Genomic DNA, 24,259 nt, shown 5'->3' with positions numbered 1-24,259 from the left:
CACCGCCCATAAATTCTTTACTTATTGAAGTTATGCTCCCCAGCCTGTGTTCATTAATAAAAAAAATTAGCTTTGTAGGTGTAGCTTAAGCACTTTTTTTTCAAGGATTCTTCCCTATATCCCATAAGTTTTCACAGAGGACTGTGCCACCACTGCTACAACAGAATCAGCACTTAGACATTTCTGAAAGCTATAATTGCTTCCAGAGAGCATCAGAGACATCCAGGTGTTTGGAGACCTCTCCCGTGCTGTGCTCTGGCTGTGCTGGGACTCTGCGGAGGGGTTCTCTGGGTTAGTGCCTGCCAAACATTTACCTGCTCCAGTGTTCCTAACTCTCCAAAAAGACACAGACTCACAAATGAGAGGGATACAGGGAGTGTACAGGGATTGAAAGAGAGCGAATGAGAGGAAGATTGTTGCGGGTGTGTGTGTGTTTGTGAGAGCAGCGTTGTGTGTATGCGTATGCCCACTGCATGGATCTGTGTGTGTGTGTGTGTGTGTGAGAGAGAGCTGGTGTGTGTGTGTGTGTTTATCAGCTCAGTGCAGATGGGTGGCAGAGTGGCTCTTGCTGCCAAATGATTCAGTATGCTAATGAGTTGTTATCTGTAGTGCTGCAGGAACAATATACTGTCTTTCTCACAGTGGGAATCCAGCCTGTTGGGAGCAGATTACACTGCACACACCGCCAAGGTAGTTATTTATATTTTCACACAGAGTAGTAGGAAAATACATAAATGCAAACACACACACACACACGCACACTTATGCACACATATCCGCAGATAGGCCTATAAACAAACAAGCAAAATAACATTTAACAAACGCACACACACCACCATCAACATGAACAGCAGCATGAATAAGGTGGAACTTTGACAGAAATATACATCCTTCACCAGTAGATGGAGATGTTATTCTGGGCTTTCCTCTTTAACAGGTTTCCCTTCAATATTCCTCATAAAAGTAAATTAATTCATAATATTCCAGTCAATCTTCCAATCAATAAAACTTTTCCAGTTGAGAGATATTTCTACCTTCACCACTTCCTGTCTGAAGGTTCCTATACAGGGAACAGGCTGTTGCTGAGCACGCCTAATACTACTTAAACGAAAGCAGCTATTGTTTGTACTTCATTTCTGTCACATCCAATTTGATGGAGTTGCACTGGAGACTATTTTTATCAAGTTTGATAGCATCAGCATCAGTGACTCCTTATTATAAAGCTGTCATTTACTCTTTAATTCACTGTTATAATTAGGTAGAAAGAAAAAAACATGTCAGTTTAACTCGAGTTCTTCAAATGTCACTCTGGTAAGGATAAGGAGATTTCCAAACTAGGTCTAAAGTTCTTAGTAATTCTAAGGTTCTTCATTTTGACCAAACATTAATGTTTCTTGATTGCTAACCAAGTCTGGTGGTGTTTGATCAGGATGAAATTAAAAGAAAATTTTAAAAAAAAAGAGCGGGGAAAGTTTTGGTGTTGAAAATTCTAACTTTGTCTGAACAATTTAAATGTTTTTTGTATTTAAATGTTATTTGAATAATCACTGGTGATCAGCTACATAAATACTACATAATTCTTTTCAAAGTTTTCACAATTGTATTTACAGTTGTATTTAAATTGCAGTGTGGATGATAGACCTGAAAAAGAAAAACATTACCTGCCTCCTAAATCTTTTCATGAAAGACACCAGAGAAAAAAAATGCTGCCTTAAAATTCGGACATCAGTGTAAATAGAAATCCTCTGTGTCTGCTATGATACAGTGTTTTTGATTATAGTAACTGTTTATCTTCCTACAGGCTGCAGTCTTGGTTGAGTGTACAACCTGAAATATAAATCCCCCTCAGGCAACGCATGTTCTCCAGAGTAAATCAAAGTGTTACGCAGATTTGTAAATGAATACACACACGAAGTACTTTTTTTTATTAAATTGCATTGAAGAGTGAAAATACACTTCTCAGGTATATGTCCAATTTTAAAGCTTTGTTGTTATTTAAGACTCCAAGTGGGAGAAAGCCCTGAAGAATATATTTATTTAATAGTTTTTATAAATTAAAATGATTTAAATCTCATTTATTTGTTTCACTCCCAATGAAATGTTGATACTTAGATACACTGATCACTAATCTGAGGATACATTTCTGTAAAAATTGTTGCACAAGTTACATTATTAGTATCTAAAACTTCATCTTGCTTATACATTTTGTTGTATGTGTAAGTGTATCATATGTGCTTAGAAAATATGTGACTGTGCCTAATTACAACCTTGCATAAAGAAAAGCTTTAAAACCAGCTAATGCAGCTCCCCTGCCTCCTACATTTAACGAACACGTCACAACATAAAAAGTCTCAGAGCATCTCGGTGTGGCTGAGTGTATACCGAATGTACTGAATGTAATTTATCTTCAGAATGAATTGCTGCTGTATAAAAGTAAGTGAGTTATTATCGGCTATAATCTGGTGAGAGGTCCTGACTCTTTAACGTCTAATGAGATATAGTATTTGTAAAAGTCTATTCTATTCTATTTTTCATTGTGCAGTGTGGGAGCATTAGAGTATAATTTATGGTGCAGCTTGATCTACTGCAGAGGGTTATCATCTCTGCTCAGGACTAAGGTGTATGACGTTATGGGGGTGTAATATCAATTATATATGTGTACATACATGTATATATAATGTGGTTTTTAAATCATATTACTTTCTGCGTTCCAGTGAATCATCCGGACTTGCCTTTTTCTCCTTGTCGTATATCGTTGCCGTAGTGTGCAGTTTTTTCAATAACATCACGACAGAGGTATCACTTTCAATCTTTACCTGAAATATTTGTGGGACCATTATGTTTTTCTAGCCTACTGTCTTTGTGTATTAATCTCCAGAGCTTCTGTCCAAAAATTGAACACCTTGCGCCCTCTAGTGGGAAACAAATGCAATACGTCATTTATTTAAATTATGTCCAAGTAATACAAATGGTTCACTGGCGTTGAGCTTTTCCCTTCTCTTTGCAATGGCAGATAGCTTTTAAATGAGTGTATAAGCTGTTTCTGTGTAAATACAACCCAAGGGTCATCAGTTTCAAGCAGAGTCAATTTTAATGCAGTGTTACAAAGAGCTGAAATGTTGCATACAGAAGATTAATTGGGCCTCACCCGTCTCCAGGTACAGCAAGGCAAGTAAAGCATTTGGTTTGATTAGCATGGGAGCTAGCAGATACTGAGCAGCAGTGCTTAGCTGAATCACATTAAAATGACAGAGCAGTGCAAAAGGCTGAAAGTTGCAGAGTCTGCGAGAGGCTCAAATCAGAGCTCAGTCAAGGATGCATTCAGAGGTTTGTCAGCTCAGTAGGTTTGGTCTTTATGTCTGGGTAAAGTAAGAAGCCAGAGAACGTGCTGTCATCTTCACTGCTGGAGTAAACTCCATTCCAGTCTCTCAGTGTCTCCAGCCACACCTGGTCACCTTCGTTCAACTGCAACAGCGCGAGATTAGATGCCTGATCGATGTCTTGGCCATACAGAGAGTCTCTTGTCCGTAGCTTCCGCATTCCATTAACCACCAGGGCTGCACGCACAGGCCGGTTGCGCACAGTGATGTGATAGCTGAATAGGTAGACCCCGGGGTATGTGACGTTGAACTTATTGAGTGCCGGGTCCCAGTGTCCTTCCCCATTGTAAAACACCTTATCAAACTTCACAGGCAGGCCCGGCGGAGGGAAGGAGCGGCTGGGGAACAAACCTACACTGAAGGCAGATCGAACCTGAACGGCACTCTGACCCGGAGGTCCTTTGGGACCCCGAGGCCCACGAGGACCTTTAGGCCCCTTCTCTCCCCTCAACCCTGCCAGTCCCCTCCCACCTGGGAGGCCTCTGGGTCCAGTATCACCCTTCCCTCCTGGAGGCCCTGGCTCCCCCCGTTCTCCCTGTGCACCGTCAGCTCCATTCAGTCCTGGGGGGCCCATCTCACCTCTTAGACCTGGGGGTCCATGATCACCTTTCTCTCCTTTCTCACCTGGCAAACACTCACTCGGCTGCCCTTGTTCACCTTTCTGACCCTTTGACCCAGGAATCCCTGGGGGCCCCATCAGCCCCTCTGGGCCAGGGATGCCTTTAGTCCCATTCAGGCCAGGCTCTCCTCTTTCTCCTGGGTCCCCTTTTAGACCAGGGAAGCCACGTTCACCTTTCTCTCCTTTGGGGCCTGGATCACCTGTGTGTGGAGGGTTTATGTTTATTTAGGAAGAAAGGTTTGAATGAAAATATGTTATTATGTACCTCAATGCACTTTGAGAAACAATAACTATAAATCATGACTTTTGCACATGTGTAGCCAGGTTCTTACAGGAAACTACACACCCTTTTCTCCAGGTTTTCCTGGCATACCAGGGGTACCAGGTAGACCTGCAGGTCCTGGATCACCTTTTTCACCTGCAGCAGTTTTGATAAATAAAGCGTAGAAAATGACATCCAAAAAGTACTTATACAAAACAGCGTTTCGCACAAAAGGAGAGAGAGACACAGAGAGAGAAACCCTTAGACATTCAAGAACTCTCCTGCTGTCAAGCCTCGTTGTACCTATGTCACCATTGAGTCCATTGGCTCCAGGTAATCCTGCTGGTCCGGGAGGTCCTCTGGGCCCTGTTTCTCCCTTCTCTCCTGGCAACCCTGACAACACACGCGAGTAAAAAGAATAAAATCTTTGACTTAAACTGTAATTTCCCTTACAATAAAAAAAGTTAAAATCCGTCTCACCTGGAATGCCCTTCTCACCTGGTGGCCCCGTTGGCCCTCTTTCTCCCATAGGCCCTACGGGACCTTTTTCTGGTGGACAGCACTCACAGAAGTTGAAGAAGCATTCGTTGTAGTCAAGGGTAAAGTTTGAAAGGATGTTCCCAGGGGGCACTATAGCATCAGTGTGAAATTCAGTGGGGTATGTGTCAATGGAGTATGTCGTGCTATCTGTAGAGGGCAGGGAATATGCATCCATCATAATGTCAGTTGTTTCTTCAGTGTTCAGGCTGCTTGTAGGGGATGGGGTCGTTGTCGTGGTTCGTCCAAATCGTCCACCTCCATCACCGCTGGCGCCAGCTCGAGGTGGCTTCTTGGTGCTCTGGGGTTTGGGCCAGCGTGTGGTTCTGGCACCAGCTGCCAGCATGGCCATGAAGGCCATGCAGAGAGTGGTCAGCACAACAGCCCGAAGGGGTGGCATATTGACGGCTGGGCACAATAATCTAATGGAAGAATTCAGGCAAAACGGGTGAAGCGCTGATCATTTATCTTGCATCACAGACAAATAGCACAGAGGGCATCTTACCTGTTGATGGACACTTGATTCTTCACTCCGTCCCTCAGAACAAGTGGTCGGTGCAGTTTTTCTTCCTTCCTTTTATTGCCCTGGTTCTCCAGCTTATGTGCCTCTAAGCCAATGACAGAACAAGGGACAGAAAACTCTGGGGTTATTGGGTGGCAGGTGGGCTGGCAGCAACAGATTACATGACTCCTGAGGGATGCGAACTAAAGCAGATTGTTGTACAAGGCAAGAGTTTATGTCTTTGTGATATTGGATATGAATCCAGGGCCCAGGAGTGTGCAACCTGCCTAGGTGTTGCTCACACACATGCTTGCTTTGTACAGAAACAGGAGACAATATAAAGTTACAAAGACAGATACACAGTCAAAGAACATGCCTGCATACACTGACTGTTTATACACAAAAACATACACGTTGTTGGTAATGAATACCGTTTCATATGAGAGTTACCAAGTGCAGTACCAAGTGAGAGTTGTCAACTCACTACACCATTTGGCAGCACCTCAAAGCAAACAGATCACCAGATACAGTGGGACAAGGATCAGTGTCCTAAAACAGGCACCAGTAATCTAACTAGTCATCTCCTTGATCTAAAAGTAAACCCAGTAAATCAAGTACACCTCACGGAAACCTGGCACCAGTGAACCGAGCTTCACATCTCTCGAAAGTTGTGCTGGATGTCATTTCAGTTTCTGAAATGAACTCATGAGAGATTTGGATATTTAGAAATAGTTGATCAGTGAGGACTTTCCCAGTAAAGTAAAATAATAAATTAAATGAATAAATAAAAAGGAGGAGGTCATTAGTAGACATCCTGGCAAATTTTATGACTGAAATATATTTTATATGAAATAATTTGCTGTAAGATTGAAACAAAAGCACAACTCGGGGGTTAGGTCTGATTAAGCATGCTCCTTAATCTGAAAAGAAAAAAAATTGCTTCCAAGCAGCCAGACTTTCTCGTAATGTTTTAAAATGATCTTGAGCAATAATTCTCTCAGCTTTCTGAAGGTTTTTCAAACTTTTTCTTTTGGCATTGGCTGCTTTTACACTAATTTACAGTGGAGTCCTTGAACTCTACTATTTTAGCCACCTTACACTGACCTTTGAATCGCTCAAGCATAAGAAAGGCACTTAACTTAAGGGATGAGCCGGTGTTGTGTGTCTATATAATAAAAGTTTGTTACCAGCAGCCTGTCACAAAAACACATAATGTGTTCCCATTTATTTAGTTGAATCTACACAAAATGCCAAAGACAACACAGTTTGAAGGCCTAACATATTTCAAATTGTTTTAAGAAGGAAGGCTTCCTGAACTCAGAACACTCCCATTTTAGATGGTCTTTGGAAGGAATACATGTACACTAAGATATCCAAAAACTTCAAGGCACTTTCATATGGAAATTATATAAGTTTATTCTCAAAGAATTGTTGTATTTAACCTAAAGCTCATTGCAATCGTTGCTTAAATGTAGTACAAAGTGTGACATTTGTTGATTCTGCTTCACAAAATGAGTTTACTATAAACCATTTTAATTTTAAAACCTCATTTTTAATCTTTAGGCCAGTGTCCCAGCTGCAAAGTGTTTTTTTACATTGATAGAATAAAAAGATGGTTGTATAGGTTAGCAGAACACGAATATGCCATACGCACAGGTAACATTATTTACCCCATGGCTAAGCACTACCTGGACTTTCATAACAATAATCCTTCTACACTATAAGGGGCTTGAATTAACCACATTATTCTTTCAGTACGGAGAGGTACTAGACAAAGAAGTCTTAACCAAAATGAACCTTTTTGGATTTGTAAAATACAGGCCACTAAAAATTGTCCCTTTGAAGATGCATATATGTTATCATTAGTTGATTTCACTGTTGTCTTTTCTTTTGTCTGACTTGGATTGAATTTGAGCTCTTGCATCTGCCAGGTTACTGAGGACTCCTCCTATTGTTGAAGATTTACTGGTGGAATTTTCCACTCTCACCCTGAGTGGAAGTTTTCTACTTCTGGAACACCACATGTCGAAGACCCCTTAAGGAGCAGAGATTCAGTGTGTTCATGGACCGTGTTTTCACCCAGATGAAGGCCCGTTTGCTGAAGAAATATAACCAAGATAAAGAATAAAGGCACTTGATGGTGTCAGACTGAGCGGAGGTCTTCCTGAGCTCCCGCCGCCACTGAGCATATCCTGCTTTATTATCTATACGTTCTGTACAACCTTGAGGGATAAAAACTTTAAACAAGAGTCTGTTAAAATGCTGATCTGAGACATGCATCGGGCCCTGCAATTGATCCATCTACTGTTCATCAAAGCCTGATCAGAAATAGTCTCAGTGGTAGTTGTCAAGAAGGCATTCTTAAGGAGAGGAAATAGGGGGGAAAGGATTAGGTATGCAAATAACACAAGACCTGGACTGACATTCGGTGCCAATAGGTCTAATTGAGTGATTAATCCAAATTTAAAGCTTTTAATTGGTATGATTTCTCTGCCTGGAATTGTCCCTTTACAACTTTATGTGCCCCCCCCTCCATCATTTGACTCCAAGAATGTAAATTATAGAATTAGCAGTGAATGTTATACCTTAAACTGCCACCAGGAGGTGGCATTTTTCAACCACTGCTGTAAAACATAAAGACATCGCCTCCCATTAGTTTAGGGCCAAAAGCTGCCTGTTTTGAAACGACCACATAATTTTATCTACTTTTAAATACTGTTGCATGAGTATTGGGACTAATTTATGTCTGTTTTCTATTCTGCTGCATTTTTATTTTGGGCCTCGTTAAATGTTCTCCATAACAGTCAGCAGCCCCATAAAACATCACATCATCACACAGTATTTTAAGTCATACGAAGTGAAAATGCCGCTATCTAGATTATGACTGTGATGTGTTACACTAGATGACCTCATCATCCGATTCCGCAGTCACCACCATTTGTCCAGCGTTCTGCTTGCGCATGGCCTGAGTTTGCGGCTGCGCAGTCTCGTCAGTGCCGACTGCATTTGAGGAACGAGTGGACGTGAAGTTTCTCGCTGTGAATAAACCGTTTCCGCTGGTCTTTCAACATAAAGCACCTGATTTGGCCGCATTGCTCGCAGCTCCTGCCTCTTCTACTATTTTGCTTCGTTAAACACACATTCGGATTTCCGATATTGTTCGCGCTCCCTGTTGGTGGTTTGACAGTTCTTAAGTAGGAAGGTGTATGTGTGTGTGTGTATGTGAAATGTGTTGTTGATGCGGAGACTGAATCGGCACATATCTGACAGTAGGAACGGGGTCATCGGTGAAAAAGAAGGACATATTGCAGTCACTTCGTCCCCCTGGTGACTCCTATGTCTGTCAGCGTGGTGGGTCTAACCCAGAAAATCCGTCGTTTTACAATGGGTTGTGGGAGATCGGCTGAACTCGGAGAATCCTCTTGCAGCTGTTTAGAGAGCCGGGGATAGGACCAAGACGTTGTGTTGAACCAATGAGGGTGGCCTCCTCTCTTTTGTCCTCCGTTTTCGGCCGGGTGTCTGGCAGCCAAGCTGTGCACAGTGCGTAAATGCGCTCGGAGCAGGCAGACCGAGCTCCGAACAAATGCTTAAATCTTGTCTTTTTCTGACACAGTGGTAGTTAATCGATTTCTTCATAGTTCCGCTGAGCGGATGGAGTGAATTGTGCAGACGGGGGGAGAGACAGACCGCAGTTTGGTTGCGTGTGATGATAGGAGACACAATGACGCTCTTGTCTCTTTTGGGTCGGATCATGCGTTATTTTCTCCTCAGGCCGGAGACATTGTTTCTGTTATGCATAAGCCTGGCGCTGTGGAGTTATTTCTTCCACACGGACGAAGTCAAAACCATCGTCAAGTCCAGCCGGGATGCGGTGAAGATGGTGAAGGGGAAAGTGGCGGAGATGATGCAGAATGACCGGCTGGGAGGCCTCAGTGTCCTGGATGCAGAGTTCTCCAAAACCTGGGAGTTCAAGAATAACAACGTAGCCGTGTACTCCATACAAGGGAGGAGAGACCACATGGAGGATCGCTTCGAGGTGCTCACCGACATCACCAACAAGAGCCACCCGTCCATATTCGGGATATTTGATGGTCATGGTGGCGAGGTAAGCTGGAAGCAAGAGGTTACGAGGGCCCCTTTTATTTTATTTTATTTTTTAGCAGCACAGTGAATTTGGCAGGTAAAGAGAACGTGATGTATCTTAGAGTGCAGTTTTATTTAATGCTGCTACATTTATATATATTAAAATAAATTCTTAATTTAGCCTTGTTGAGTGGGTTAATTTGCTACCAATCAGGGTTTGAAATAACAAAAGTTAAGGTTACAAACTTTCCACAAGGGTGGTAGAGAGCTCCCCCTCCCCACTCCGGCATTGTATTCCCTTGTTTGAACACCTCCACCACTGCCAATCAGGAAGGTGACTTGGATTTCATCACAAAGGGCTTTGTGTGTGTGTGTGTGTGTGTGTGTGTGTGTGTGTGTGTGTGTGTGTGTGTGTGTAAGAACAATGGTTTGTAGTATGTGTGTGTATGTGCGTGTGTGTGTGCTCCAGTCCCCGTGTTATCAAGGGTCAGTTGTTTCTCAGGATTGCCTGAAGAGCAAATGTCCTGCGCCATCTGTCACACCATCACCACTGTCAGAGCTCCCAGTACAGGACATATTGTTGCATATTTCACTCAGTGATAACGTCTAAGAATAAGAGTGCCATGCAGCTATAAAAGTATGGAAAAAAGGAAGTTTTGTCCCTAAATGCAGTATATGCTCAATAAAAATGGTCTGCTGTTCCCGTAGAGCAAATAGGAACGAGCCTGAGTCATAAATCTTATTTCTAATTTGGAATATTTTCCACATGTATTATCTGTTGCACTTTATGATACAGTCCATGACTTGGCTTGTAATTCCTCCAGATTTAACTTGAAACTTTACATTTATTTTTGAAACTGGATGAAATTTGGGTGAATTTTTATTTACCTGCAAATACTTATAAGAAACCTACATGTGATTAAAACGGTAGCAATTCTACTGTAAGTACTTTTAGGTTAGTGAGTAAGTTGAAGTACTTTACATGTACTTGTGGGCCATTTTATGAAGTAGCTTAATCTTACAGTTTTACAATGTAAATATGCCCCACCTTTAGGGCCATGGGCTGTATTGTAGAGTGGCCTAAACCCCTTTCTGACATCATAAGTATAATTTACTTTTAGAGGTGGCAGTTGTATTGTGGAGTACCTTAAACTCCCCATCTTGAATAATAATAAATAGATTCTACTTTAAGGTGTGTGGGCTGTGTTAAAGAGTGGTTTAACCTCCTGTCTAATGTTGTAACTGCACCTTTTTTATGGTCTTGGGTCCTATTATGGAGTATTTAACCTTGCCCTATGAGAAATAAGCTCGAGCAGCACTTGTAGTGTTAAGAACAGCTTTAATGTTCATGTTTCAGCTTCTTGCTTTCATTGGGGTCACCATAAAACATATCAAAAAGTTTAAATTGCATACGTATAAAGCAAAACTTGAGTTTTAGCCCTTTATTCTGGTGTACCTAATAAAATTGCACCCTAATTTCAGAACAAATTTCATTCAAATTCCACATTAAATCTGAGGAAATTTGGGCTAAGACGTATTATAAAGTGTTACTGTTTTCTTAATAAATATATCAGTTTTTATTTTTATTTTGAAAATTAAGGAGTTGTGAAAATGTTTTTTCATTTCTTAATCTAACTTATTTCGCTTCAGAGCTTTTAAATATCCAGTTTAGTATCATTAACAGGCCAAGAAAACAAACTGTAGTTCACATTTGACTTGAAACAGTGAAACTGGGATTTTTGCTTAAAACTGTCTGAAACAGTAAATCAGAAGAGTTAGTGATTACATCCAGTCTATCCTCTCTTTTAAGCACATCTTAAGGGATTCATTAGACACAGGCAATTAATTTTCTGTCTTAAGGAAACAGGCATTAGTTTGTTAGCTCCCAGAAATGCTGTAACTGTTGGCGTCCGGATGTGTTCAGTCACAGGGAGGTAAACAAACAGACTGTGTTTAGCCTTTCTGTCTCTTTCCACTGTGTAAACAAATATTTTTCTTTCCTCTAATTCCCGATCTTGCACCCTCTTTCTCCTTTTCACACTCAGTGTCTACTGTTTTTCTTTGCTCCCTTTATTTTCTGTAGTTCACAAGTCAGATTTGTGTTGCTCTGTCTGGTTTGTTTATATGTGTTTTACTCAGGTTTGCCCCCCTTCTTTTTATCAGTAGTCACAAAGGCTTTGGACTTGTATTGGGTTGCTTTGACATCGACCTCAGCTGCTTTAGGGTCATTAGCATCAGTGCACAGAACACATGCTGTAACATGCAAACACAGTAACCACAATTCCCAGTATAAAAACTAGGCTCTGGTAAAAACAAACTACGTGGGACCCTCAATGCTAATGATATGCAGGCACAAACTGTAGGAAGTGACATTTGTTTGCTGCTGATCTTTTTTTTTTTTGCACTTTCGTGCATTTGGAAGCACACACAAACCCTCACACATCACCAATATTGAAAGAAGCCATACTGCCAAGCCAAATATGGGCAGATAGAACAGGCCGTCTCTGAGTGCAGGGTGTCCTGGCTCTGAAAATATGCGCAACATTCCTCAAACATTCTGTGTTTTTTCTCTGCAGTTTTTATTTTCTATCAAGGCACAAATTGTGGCCTTGAAATATAAAAGTCAGCACAAGCTGCTGCTTCATTTTTAACTTGCCTTACAGGGGAAGAGACTATTTGCTTTGACTAGTTTACACCTTAAACGGGCTTTCACGTTACTTTGCTGTACAAACTAAAATTGAGTCTGATACCAGACATCCATCTGGCTTGGGCTTATTTTAAAGAAATTTTTATGAAGATTTTAAATAAGCATGCACCTGCCAAAAAATTTAGGGTCAAGGGACGGGAGAACCCTTGGTTTTCATCGGAATTATCAGAGTCCATCCATCAGCGTAACGTGGCATGGGCAAAAGCTAGGAAAAACGATTCCCTGACTGACTGGTTAGACTTCAGGAAATTAAGAAACAAATGCACGACACTTATCAAGAAGGCTAAGTCAGAATATTATTTATCTGTTACTACAGAAAACCTCAATAACCCTCAGAAATTTTGGAAAGTAATTAAGTCCTTATCTATAAATAAAATATCACAGGCTCTTCCAAAATTCATTTTAAAAGATTCTGTCCCAGTTTATGACAGAACTGAGGTCTTAAACAGCTTTAACAAGCACTTCGTAGCTACTGGTTTTTTATTTAACTCTGTTGGAGCAGCCCCCATGATTCCCTGCACAGAACCCCAAACATATATTGGGGAGCTTTTTGATTTTTCTCCTTTTTCTGTCCAGGAAGTGCATAAAGCTCTTAAAGCCTTAGATCACAGGAAACCCCCAGGGCCAGACTTAATAGAGCCCTATTTTCTGAAAATAGCAGCTGATTACATTGCACAACCTCTTACGATCCTTTTTAATCTTTCAATCCAAAATAAAGAAATTCCACTTGTTTGGAAGTCTGCTTTTGTTACGCCAATATTAAAAGGAGGCGACCCGGCCATTTTGACTAATTACAGGCCAATATCAAACTTGTGTGTTTTGGCAAAAGTCCTTGAGTCTCTCGTCAGTGAGCAATTAAAAGAGTTCTTGTACTCTAATGAAGTTCTTTCAAAACTACAATCTGGGTTCAGAAAACAGCATAGTGCTGTCACGGCTGCCACAAAAGTGATAAATGACATACTTGTTGCTCTTGATAAAAAACAGCACTGTGCTTCTCTCTTTATTGACCTGTCAAAAGCTTTCGACACTGTGGATCACGCCATTTTAAAGCATAGGCTTCTTTCTTTGGGGCTGTCTAGACATGTTGTCTCCTGGTTTACTAATTATTTGAGTGACAGGACTCAATGCATTAAATGTGAAAATCTGTGCTCAGAACTTTTGAATATTCACACTGGGGTGCCACAGGGTTCAATTTTAGGACCTCTGCTGTTCATCATGTATATAAATGATTTGGGACAAAATGTGTCCAATGCTAGTATGCATTTTTATGCTGATGACACAGTTATTTATTCCTTTGGCTCAAACTTTGAAAAGGCAATAGAATCGTTGCAGAAAGCTTTTGACGTGGTTCAGCACACACTTCTGGAGCTGAAATTGGTTCTCAATGCTGAAAAGACAAAGCTAATGTTGTTTTCAAACATGAAGAGATTTCCTCAAACTGTCCCCTTGGTGTCCACTCTTGAGGGAAACCTCATAGAAGTGGTGCATACGTATAAATATCTTGGCTTTTTAATTGATGATTCTCTGACCTTTAAACCTCACATAGACAATCTTGTGAAAAAACTCAAACTAAAATTGGGATTTTTCTTTCGAAACAAATTTTGCTTTTCTTTTGAGACAAAAAAGCATCTTGTAAATGCTACATTTTTATCTGTTTTAGATTATGGTGATCTGCTGTACATGAATGCTTCCGCCCAGTGTCTTCATAAGATTGACTCAGTTTATCATGCCTCCTTACGGTTTATTACAAACTGTAGGGCCTTGACCCATTGTTGTGATCTGTACGCTCGAGTGGGATGGCCTTCGTTGTCCTCCAGGAGGTTTGCTCACTGGTGCATCTTTATTTATAAGGCCCTGCTTGGACAAATGCCCACCTACATTTGCGATCTGCTCACACGGAGAAGTACTGTTTCTTACAGCCTGCGTTCAAGCGATCTTTTATTGCTCAATGTTCCATTTGCCAGAACTGAACTGGGAAAGAGGGCTTTTACTTATGCTGCCCCTTTCACATGGACCATGATGCAAAAAGACTGGAAGATAGCAGATCTTATTTCATTAAATGCTTTTAAGTCCAGATTGAGAGAGCCAGAGAAAAATGTTTTTAAAATGTAATTGTTATTTATAATATGTATGTAACTTTGTAATTTCAACGTGTTGTCGCCTCTTGGCCAGGACTCCCTTGCAAAAGAGGTTTTTAGTCTCAATGGGACTTTTCCTGGTTAAATAAAGGTTAATAATAAAAAAGATCAATCCTGCATGCTGGCTCTGGGAAGAAGTAGAATTTAATAAAACAGCACAGTTAATAAGAAATCAAGATCCATAATCTGTATTTTCACTTTAAATGGGGCTTAGATGATATTTTACATTAGCTGATTAAATGTAAAGGCTGTAAAATATTGGAGCCCTTCGTGAGGTTTGTAACTGCACTCAGTCTGGCATTTCCTGCTATTTACTGCAAATGGAAATTTACACTTGAAGCTCTTTCCCTGATCCAGCCTCCCTCAGTGCTTCTCCTCCATTAAATAGATCATTGAGCACAGGAAGCAGACAGGGACTTGATTTGTCCCTCCTGATAATTAGACATAATTAGACATTCCATATACTTCATGGTAAATATTTTGAGCAATATCACGGTTCAAATGTCAACTGCGCTCATGGATAAACCTGATAAACCCGAGTATTATTTTTTATTACTGCATCACGTCAGAAGGGAGCAAAATGAAAGCGCGTGGACTGAAGGGCACAAAGTGTCCTCGTTTCGTAGGAGCTGTGAATCTGAAATATGAATGCAGGGACATCAAGATGGTGTAAAATGCTCCCGTTTTTAGATTTGATTTGACAGCATTAGCATAATGGAAATCTTGGCGGAGAAAACGAGGGTGGAAGCAGATATGTGAAGGGAGGAGGTGGAGGAGTGGGCTGGAAGAGGAGGAGGTTGCTCAATAATTCAGCTCTGAACACCTGGTGTTAAAGCACTCCTCTAAATTAAAGTTGTGTTGCCTGGCGAGACATAAAAAATAATCTGAATCATAACCTTATTTATTCTGTCTTTCAAAGCTGGGGAACATTGTATTTATTCAACACGATGAAATCTATCCATATATTACGGCACCAAAAGTTATATGAAAAGTCACCAGAAATCAACATTACATTTATAAACAGTATATCCAATATACAAATCTAGCAGGCATTAAATAAAAAGAGTTTGACTGCTGACCACTTTTCAGTATTTGTTTATTTTTGGCTCTGTTTTGGGCAGCACCAGTTTAAGGAAACATCTGTTTGCTATTTCTTTCTACTTATTTGTTATGATCACAGGCACTGTCCTGTGTCTAATCCTCTCTGTGCCTCCCTTCTTCCCCTTCTGACGTCTTAGGCTGCAGCTGACTATGTGAAGGCCCACCTGCCCGAGTCCCTGAAGCAGCAGCTGCAGGCCTTTGAGAGAGAGAAAAGAGAGAGCGCTCTCTCGTACGCCAGCATTCTCGAGCAGCGCATCCTGGCTGTGGATCGTGACATGCTGGACAAGCTCTCTGCAAACCACGATGAAGCAGGTCAGAAGGAGGAGGAGGAGGAGGAGGGTGGAAGGAAATGGGGAAAAAAAGATATGTGGTCAGTGTGTGTGTGGGGGAAACTTTGAAACTAAAATTGCCACATGAGACAAATAGAGGAAGCACGTCTCACATGTCTTGTAAACACACTGTGCAAGCACTTTTGCCAAGAAGTGTCAAGAGTATTCCTTTAGTGCACTTTAAAATAAAGCTGGCTGTTTGCGTGAAAGTTGGCATGTTAAGAACGATGCTTTCGAGTACTCTCATTTTCACGCTCTCTCCTCTTAAGGGACTCGGTTGCATTGCAGAACCTCACCTATGAAAGAAAATCCTCACAATTTCCTGTCTTATACCCTCTCATCTCCGTACTCCCACCTGACATTTACGTCTCTGACCGAGTCCTTCTACAGCCCACTCGAAACGCTGGCTGAATTAGAAGAGTGAGATGGTTGTGTAACACTATGCTGATCCAGATTTACGCTGATGTTTCAGAGAAACAGTTCAGATTGATCGGTTGGTGGCATTTGAAACAGTTTCCTCATATTTTTGACCTACTATTATTTTTCATCATTGATGTTTTGTTTTTTTTGGTGACAGTCTGCCACATCATCTCCTCAGGATAGTGAAGATACAGTTAATGACTGGCCACTGGCACAATGGTGTCTCTATAAAATTAATTTTAATAATTGAGCTTGATCTAGTATTGACTCACAGGTTAGCAACTTTATTATGGAAAACTCTGTTTTATTTATGTTTTATTTATTTATTTTAAAGCTCACATTCATACATGTCATCGAGCATATTCTTTAAGGTGTAATTTAAGTTTTATCCTCTGAAAGCCCTCTGTGGTAGTGTGAAAATAAATTCATTACAGGAAAGGTGCTGCTATAGCTCACTGGGATGAGTGGCGTTTGCTGCAAGTCATCCCCCCATCCTCTTCCTGCTTTTCTGTCCACCCTCTACATTGTACAATATAGGGAAAATACAAAAAATAAATCTTAAAAACAACAACAAAAAACACCCCATACTTGAAACATATCGACTGTGTGCATTGCTGTAGTGTAGTGGTGCACAGGTTTGCGAAGCAGCAAAACAAATCCCTTGAGTTTTGCATCAGTAGGGGCAGCTGGAATAAAAAAATTTGCCTAATCAAATATTTGGAGCTATCTGAAGTCATGAGTTACGTTCTCAAAAGCCAGCATAAACAAAACAAAATCTAGTTTTAAGTATTACTGTTAATCTGGCATAAAAATGATTTGTTATATTTTGTGGTGTGATTAAAATAAAAAAGTTAAAGGATAATATAAGATCACAAAGATGTGCCTGTAACAATTCTAAGGTTTTTTTTTTTAACTTGTAGCTGGTTACAGTACAAAAATCACTAATGATTAGTGTTTGGATTTTTGTTTTTGTCTTCTCTTTGAATTTCCCACACAGGAACGACATGTCTGATGGCGCTGCTGTCAGATAGAGAGCTCACAGTGGCCAACGTTGGAGACTCGCGTGGTGTGTTGTGTGACAAAGATGGGAATGCTGTCGCCCTATCACATGACCACAAGCCGTATCAGCTTAAAGAGCGCAAGAGAATCAAGAGGGCAGGTAAATAATGAGTATAAGAGTGTAATGTAAAGCTTAGGCATTGTGTACCTGCTGTTGCTATGGGGTCCTTTGTCGCCATCTGTTGGTCTGTTCTGGGAAATCACTGAGTTAAATTTAATGCAGTGTTAGAAATAGGTTGTGATTAAACTTATTTCTTAAACTTTAAATTTGAATTTTTACTCTTTTTACTTTTAGGAGGCTTCATCAGTTTTAATGGATCGTGGAGAGTCCAGGGAATCCTTGCTATGTCCCGCTCCCTCGGGGATTACCCACTGAAGAACCTTAACGTAGTCATTCCCGACCCCGACATAATGACCTTTGACCTGGACAAACTGCAGCCAGAGTTCATGATCCTGGCCTCTGATGGCCTGTGGGATGCCTTCAGTAACGAGGAGGCAGTGCGCTTTGTCCGCGAGCGCCTGGACGAGCCTCACTTTGGTGCCAAGAGCATCGTCCTACAGTCTTTCTATCGTGGCTGCCCTGATAACATCACCGTCATGGTAGTGAAGTTTAAAAGTGGAGCAGGGGGGAACAGCAAGGCAGGGGAGTAGGTGAGGGTCGAGTTTAAAGCTTGCGTCATGATCAGTATATTTTTCCTCCCATCTTCTGGATGTATCAGTAAGTACATCATCACGGAAGGACTGGGAGAAGTATAGATTTCGACTGGGCTTTTAACTAATGCACACACATACAGAGAAATGTACACACACACATGCAATGATATGAGAAAATGAAGCTCAATTTAATTTGACCTGATGGAGAAAAGGGGCATTTAAATTCAATACAGTTCACAGCCATCTGCTAAACGGATGAGGAATTGATTAAAATATTGAAGTACAGTACCAAGACTACCAGACACAGGGGAGGGGGGTGGGGTCTTTTAACCAGCACACATTAGACTGTGATGACATCACTGCTGTTTACTGTACATGCACACGCACACGAATGGTACAGGTCCACTGGAGGCTTCTTCAGAGAAGGCTTCAACCAGTGCCTGCACAACAATTACTGTCCATCTGCAAAAACACCACCCGGCTTGCTGCATTTTGATGATTCTCTGATTGTATGCATTTGTTAGACTTTCCAACAGGAATAATAATTTCTCAAATGTAAGAAGACTCCAGTGGATCCATACCTCTACTTAATTTCTGATGACAATACACACATATGACTTTTGAGTATTAAGCACCTATTTTGTGGCTTGAGGAGTGACGGTAAAAGCTTTGGGAGATTTATTGTTTTTGCATTTATTTAAAATTCATGCTCAGTACAGCAGATTTTAAAACTAAGCAGTCACATAAAGAGAAGGGGGTAGAAGGTAAGCAGTGACAAGGGCTCGTGGCTTATTGAGCTGAAAATTTTCGTTTTAGGTGAGACACATTTTAAACATCTTTAAATGAAATATCTTTTTTTAAAGTGATGCCTGAAGTCAATTTTGGAGTATCTGATAATTCATTGACCAAATAAATGCTAAATAAGCCTTTTTTTAATATTGCACATCAATTTAATCAACTTAGAATAGGCATAAAGATGATCTGAATGTCCATATTTTTTTCAAAATGTGTTTTAATGTTGAGGGTCAGTTGTTTCATTGCATTAAAATTGACAACAACAAAAAATCCGTTCTGGTTCTTATCCTTCAAGATCTCCAATAGAGTGGACTCAGATGTTTCTTCAGCTATTTGAACATTTACATCTCGTTCCCAGACATGGATTAAGCCTGATCCTAAACCATAAACTTTAATCACTGTTGATCGTCATTTAATTTTTCTTTTAGTCTGGGGCTTGTTTCAATCCACACCTGGGAAACCTGGTGTTATTTTCTTCACCTCTGAAGAATCCTTAATCAACATTACCCTAACCGAGTGACTATAAAGGCTGAAACGTAACATTTTGAAAGAAATTTATCAAGTCTGTAGAAGGTGTGTGATACTCAAAAGTGAAATTTGTGTGTGGAATGTGACTTTAACTACAACACACACATACACCACATGAGCCACAATCTTATAACCACCTATCGAATATTGTGTGGATCCTCCTTGCCAAACACCTCTGATCCATCAGAGTGTATTCACTGGAATTCTGAGAGGTTGGTGTGTGGGACAGGGATGTTGGCACTGGATGCTTTGGCTCATGTGGGTTTCACGGTGGTGGCTCTAATCTGATGCCCAGTTGGCTCTCGATTTTGGGGTCCCTGGAGTTATTCGTAGGCAGTTTTATATAGTGGTTGAAAGTGCGTTGCCTTGCTGGGAGAGGCCATTCTTGGTCTGCAGCAGTGTTTAAGTGGGTGAGATGTCATCAAGGTTACTTGCTCCACTTGTCAGTGGTTTAAATGTTGTGGCTTATACATGTAACTTCCACAGAAATACATATGGTTCTAAAAAAAATGCACTTTTCAGATGTTTATTTTTTGGAATGGTAAATTCTTACATATCAGCAAACGTAAACACTGTTTACCCTCAGCAACGCAAGCGGGTTTCACTCTACGTCGAGCCCGACACTCACCTGTTTGCGAGGCTACGGAGGAAACGCAAACTGTTCCATTCAAGTGGACTTACACTGTCTGTATCAGGGCATGTGCTTCAGCTTAACCATGTTCACGAACGAATGACCTAACGGCGTGCAGCAACGGACACTGGTGGCTGTCTTCGACCTGCGAAGCACGCGAAGCACACGAAGCGAGGAGGTGCAACGGACACACCTCGACCACGAAAGACTGAAAGACTAAACGATGTCGCATCACGAACTGTACAGCTGCAGCCAGAATGCTTGTGATTAGAAATACGATATGCTCCCGAAGCAATACAACTGGTGTCAATAACGCAGTCTGTCAAGGAAAGTTACCGTAAACCGTGCTTGATTTACTGCTGTTTTAAATTCACCTTTTACCACTGTGTATCATGACTTGATCAGTCGAGAGAGGGGAGTTTTGTTCCTTTTGTTTTCTTTCTTTTATTTTAACAGTTTACCCAATGCCTTATTTATTGTTATGTTTTTTGGATGTCTCAGGCAGATTGCCAAACCAGTATGATGTATTTTCAGTTTTGTCCTTCTGTACATGAGCAGAAGTTTACAATAAAACAAATACCCGTGATTTTAACGTGAGAAAGTTGTAAGCATTAAACTCTTTCCTCTGAAATATATCAACCGTTTTCATCTCCATCATCTCATGACAGGTATGATCAATTTGGATGTGTTTATTCTTTCCACATTTTATCATATATTAAATGCAATGAACATCACCTGCTGCCAGGTCTGTTGGAGAGCTCCACTGGAGCACTCCAGTCTTAAGTGCCTTCCGTTGCAAATATAGATTTTGGGGAGATGCAAACAGCTTCTCATATGTTTACCTCAAGACATTTCTTTTAAAGAATCTAGCTAACAACAGTCACAAAGGCTAGGAGGGTGAGGTCACACTAAGATTGAGGGAAAACACGTGACCCGAGCGTTTCTGGGATGCTTCTCCCAGACCACAAATAGCTCTCTCACTCTCAGAGCTGCCGTCTGCAAGGTAACTCAACACCGCAGTCTTCAGCCTTGAAGCTCAGCGATGTCAAGTTCAGTGACACTCTGCACCAGGTGGCCAAACTCAGAATAGCCTCCACACGACTTCATCCAAATTCCTAAGACCAGTGTGGTCTAATAACTATAAAAATCAACAGCGTCACTCATCGGCTTTACGGGAACGCTTTGCCGCTGTTTATTTAAATTTGGCATGCTATACGAGAGATCAGTGCGCGTGGAAGACACGTGAGATTCACTAACAAGCAGAAATACACCACTTCTGGCTTAAAAAAAACCCCTTAGATCGTTTTTAGGAATCTTCTCGAAGTTCCAAACAACATGGGACAGCATGGCTCCAAATCTTCCATTGAAGCCCGTGCGATTTTTCAGAGCGATGGCGCAGCGGACATGTGCCAGAAAGCGGACACATGCTCTACCCCAGGCTCAGTTGTCCGCTTTCAGAAGAGGGTGACCAATCAGTCGGCCTGTCTTCACTCTTCCCCCCGGACAAGGCAGAAATCAGAACTCGACTCTTGGCCCCTGCGTCGCCGTGACACCGGAGGACTGGTGTACGTGATGGATAACCCAACCGGCGGGGTGTGGGTGAAGCCGGAGGAGAAATGGTCCAGATCTTGATACAAAAAACTGAAATACAAATGATTTAATCAGTGGAATCAGTTGAGCATCTTACAGAGTAGCAGATGTTGTTGATTTATCTTCCTGCTGTGAGGTGAGCCTCCACTGTGCCCGCCCGCAATGCAGTGAGGTGGATTCAATCGACCTTCTCCTTACCGAGGATTTGGCTGGACGGATCATTGAGATGAACGGATGTTTCTTTATTCTGTTTACATGTTCAGTGTTAGACTGAGAGGGGGATGGTGAGGGGAGGTGATTAGCCACCGAGTCTATGTCTTTGGGTGCTCTATTATTCTGAATGATGTGAAGCAGAGTAAACAAAGGGAAGGGGCCTGGCTGTAATGCTTTGGTCGATGGTGTCATGGTGAAACCTGCACCCTACCAATGGCCGACCAACCATTATTGATTTTGTCCACTTTCCTTTTTTAAAAATTATTTGACTTTTATTTCTGTTTATAATTACGCGTGTATGTGCTATACAACATACACGAGTATTAAAATACAATATTTTAAAATAACGATGGCATTTTGGATGTGATGGAGTGACCTTGATTTAGGACGGAATGTCCACAAGGGGTAAAAGCAAGTTGTGCGTGACGTGACCTCAAGTTTATGATGTTTGGCTGCTTCTGGTTTTCTAGAAGCACTGGAATCTGAGTTGATTTTTTTAATGTGCATGTCAGCGTTGAAACATCCATCTCATATTTAACATGGCTGACAAGCCCGTGTAGAAATTTGTTCGAATACAAGAACTGTGTGTATGCAAACAGGAAGAGCTTCGACGTTTTATTTATTTATTTATTAATTTACGTATCACTTATTTAATTCCGTGATTGGACATGTCATTCAAATTTCGAAATGTTGTAACAGTTTGAGGCATCCCAGTCACTAAGGCACCTTCCACTACGGTCCTTTTTAACTTTAACTGGTTTGGTGCAATTGGCTATTATTTAGTTTTTAATATTTAAGTGTTTGAGTACCCGGTTTTGTTCTCAGTGCGCTTTTGACACTTTTACGAATGCACATTAGTCAGCCTGATATCTTCGGATAACAAACATAAAGTGATGGAATACATGACCAATAAAAGTGTAACTGGGGAACGGGAAACTTTGCCCTCTGGTGTGACGCCTTATCGGAACACAGTGCCTTAGCAGGGAACTAATGGCTTATCCATTAAACCTCGGTAAACGCACTAAGCAAACACCGCGTCAGACGGGCACAGTGCGGAGGATGTGACTGTCCCGCGTCAGTTAACAGCCTTTGTATCTGCACTTCACCATGGGATTATGGGTTTCCAAACCTCAAGTGCAAGTTCTTCTTCTGGGTCTGGACAACGCTGGAAAATCGACTCTCCTCTACAAACTGAAGCACAACACTAGTGTCAGCACCGTCCCTACCATCGGCTTCAACGTGGAAATGCTCGAGGCCAGAAAGAACAGGAGAAAAATAGCTATAACCATCTGGGATGTCGGCGGTCAAGGGAACATGCGCGACCACTGGCCGAATTTCTACCAGAACGCTGGAGCTATCGTGTTCGTTGTGGACAGTGCCGACCAGGAGCGCCTGAACGAGGCGCAAAGGGAGCTGGAAAGAACTCTGAGAAATGATGAGCTCCGGGGCCGTCCGCTGATTCTTCTCGCCAACAAACAGGACGTCGACGGCGCGCTGAATGTCACTGAAATGAAGGACAGATTCAATATGAGAAAGATCTGCCAGGAGCGGGATTGTTTCGTTCAGCCATGCTCTGCGTCGACGGGATTTGGAGTTGAGGAGGCCTTTAAACGAGTGGTCCAAGTGGTCAAACTTCCGTCAGAGCCCGGTGCAGTGAAAGACAATATCAAGGATACAGTGCACTACCTCAGAACAAACACCAAACATTAACATTTATTTATAAGCAATGTGTTATTTGACAATATGACGAATGAGCTCTGACACTACCTTCTGCTTTAATTCCTTTATATCAACAATAAATCGTATTTAAAGAAATGCCATGTTTTGGTTACATTTCTATGATTCTTACGCCCACGGAGACATGCACTAATCATATAAACAGGTAAGCTGTTTATTAGGTGTGCGTTTAGAAACTGCATATCCGTATCTCCTTTTAATTATTAAACGCAATTCTGTTATCTCACAGTCGTGTATCTCACTGACAGCATCGTCAACCCAGGGGAAAAGCGCAACAAAGACAAGTGCAAATAGGTTTGGATGATTTAGTTGCGTTGCGCTGACTCTCGGCTGTAAACAGTCTCCTTTGGCTAGTGTTTCACTTCACTTATGTAAGAAATGATATATGCTGATAATCCACTGATTAGCTTTTCGCTTTCTAAATGGCTAGTCTGCAAAAACAATCTAAATGTGGTAAATGCTGACTGTATTCATAGGCTGTATTAGAGTCTGGCTGATTAAAGAGCAGATACTTGTTTTTTGTTTTCTTTATCTTTGTTATATCATATCGAATCTATGAAGCATTAGATGCGATATGATAATAAATCGAGCCTCAGTGCTGAGAGTATTTAGCAGAAAATTAAGCTAAACCTGAACACTCACTTGGACACACTTTTTTTGGAAGAAATGGAGGAATTGGATGAAAACATTTTCCAGAGGCATACAGTTCATGTTGTATGGAAATTCACCTGGCGATATTTTGTGCGTTCTTCTCCAAAAATGCGCACTATAGTGACAAATATCTCGAATATCGAATACTTGAATCTATAGTGCTACGTGTTCGCGCTTTGTAGCTTGTCCGTCACAGGATTCCGGTCGTCGATCTCTTTCCGTCCCGAACTGTCTCCTCATATGTCGGCAGATGTTTGCATTCATCGTATGTTGGCAAATGCGCAGCGGCAGCTGGATCCGCCGAGCTGTCCGGTGTACAGCTC

The 24,259-nt window shown here is 41.4% G+C and overlaps 3 protein-coding genes across 3 annotated transcripts; 2 read left to right on the top strand and 1 right to left on the bottom strand.

The window, feature by feature from the left end:
- Positions 1 to 3,123: 3,123 nt before the first annotated feature.
- Positions 3,124 to 8,360, bottom strand: otol1a (otolin 1a). Its single transcript, XM_085390236.1, has 6 exons — positions 8,209 to 8,360; positions 5,304 to 5,406; positions 4,742 to 5,220; positions 4,565 to 4,654; positions 4,346 to 4,417; positions 3,124 to 4,199 (listed from the first exon to the last, which is right to left on the bottom strand). The coding sequence occupies exons 3-6, from the start codon at positions 5,196 to 5,198 to the stop codon at positions 3,322 to 3,324; spliced, it is 1,497 nt and encodes a 498-aa protein (XP_085246362.1). The 5' UTR covers positions 5,199 to 5,220; positions 5,304 to 5,406; positions 8,209 to 8,360; the 3' UTR covers positions 3,124 to 3,321.
- A 188-nt stretch (positions 8,361 to 8,548) lies between these two features.
- Positions 8,549 to 19,305, top strand: ppm1la (protein phosphatase, Mg2+/Mn2+ dependent, 1La). The gene is made up of 4 exons (XM_085390242.1): positions 8,549 to 9,405; positions 15,467 to 15,641; positions 17,076 to 17,237; positions 17,433 to 19,305. The coding sequence occupies exons 1-4, from the start codon at positions 9,007 to 9,009 to the stop codon at positions 17,786 to 17,788; spliced, it is 1,092 nt and encodes a 363-aa protein (XP_085246368.1). The 5' UTR covers positions 8,549 to 9,006; the 3' UTR covers positions 17,789 to 19,305.
- Positions 19,306 to 20,902: 1,597 nt separating this feature from the next.
- arl14 (ADP-ribosylation factor-like 14) lies at positions 20,903 to 23,691 on the top strand. The gene has a single exon (XM_085390249.1). The coding sequence runs from the start codon at positions 22,656 to 22,658 to the stop codon at positions 23,256 to 23,258; it is 603 nt and encodes a 200-aa protein (XP_085246375.1). The 5' UTR covers positions 20,903 to 22,655; the 3' UTR covers positions 23,259 to 23,691.
- Positions 23,692 to 24,259: the final 568 nt, after the last annotated feature.

The sequence above is a fragment of the Rhamphochromis longiceps genome, linkage group LG18 (assembly GCF_057381845.1).
Source record: "Rhamphochromis longiceps isolate RC_006_pf linkage group LG18, R_longiceps_female_GT1.1, whole genome shotgun sequence".
In the NCBI taxonomy this organism is placed as follows: domain Eukaryota; kingdom Metazoa; phylum Chordata; class Actinopteri; order Cichliformes; family Cichlidae; genus Rhamphochromis; species Rhamphochromis longiceps.
The sequence above is the reverse complement of the archived record's forward strand: the minus strand, read 5'-3'. Positions and strand labels throughout refer to the sequence as shown.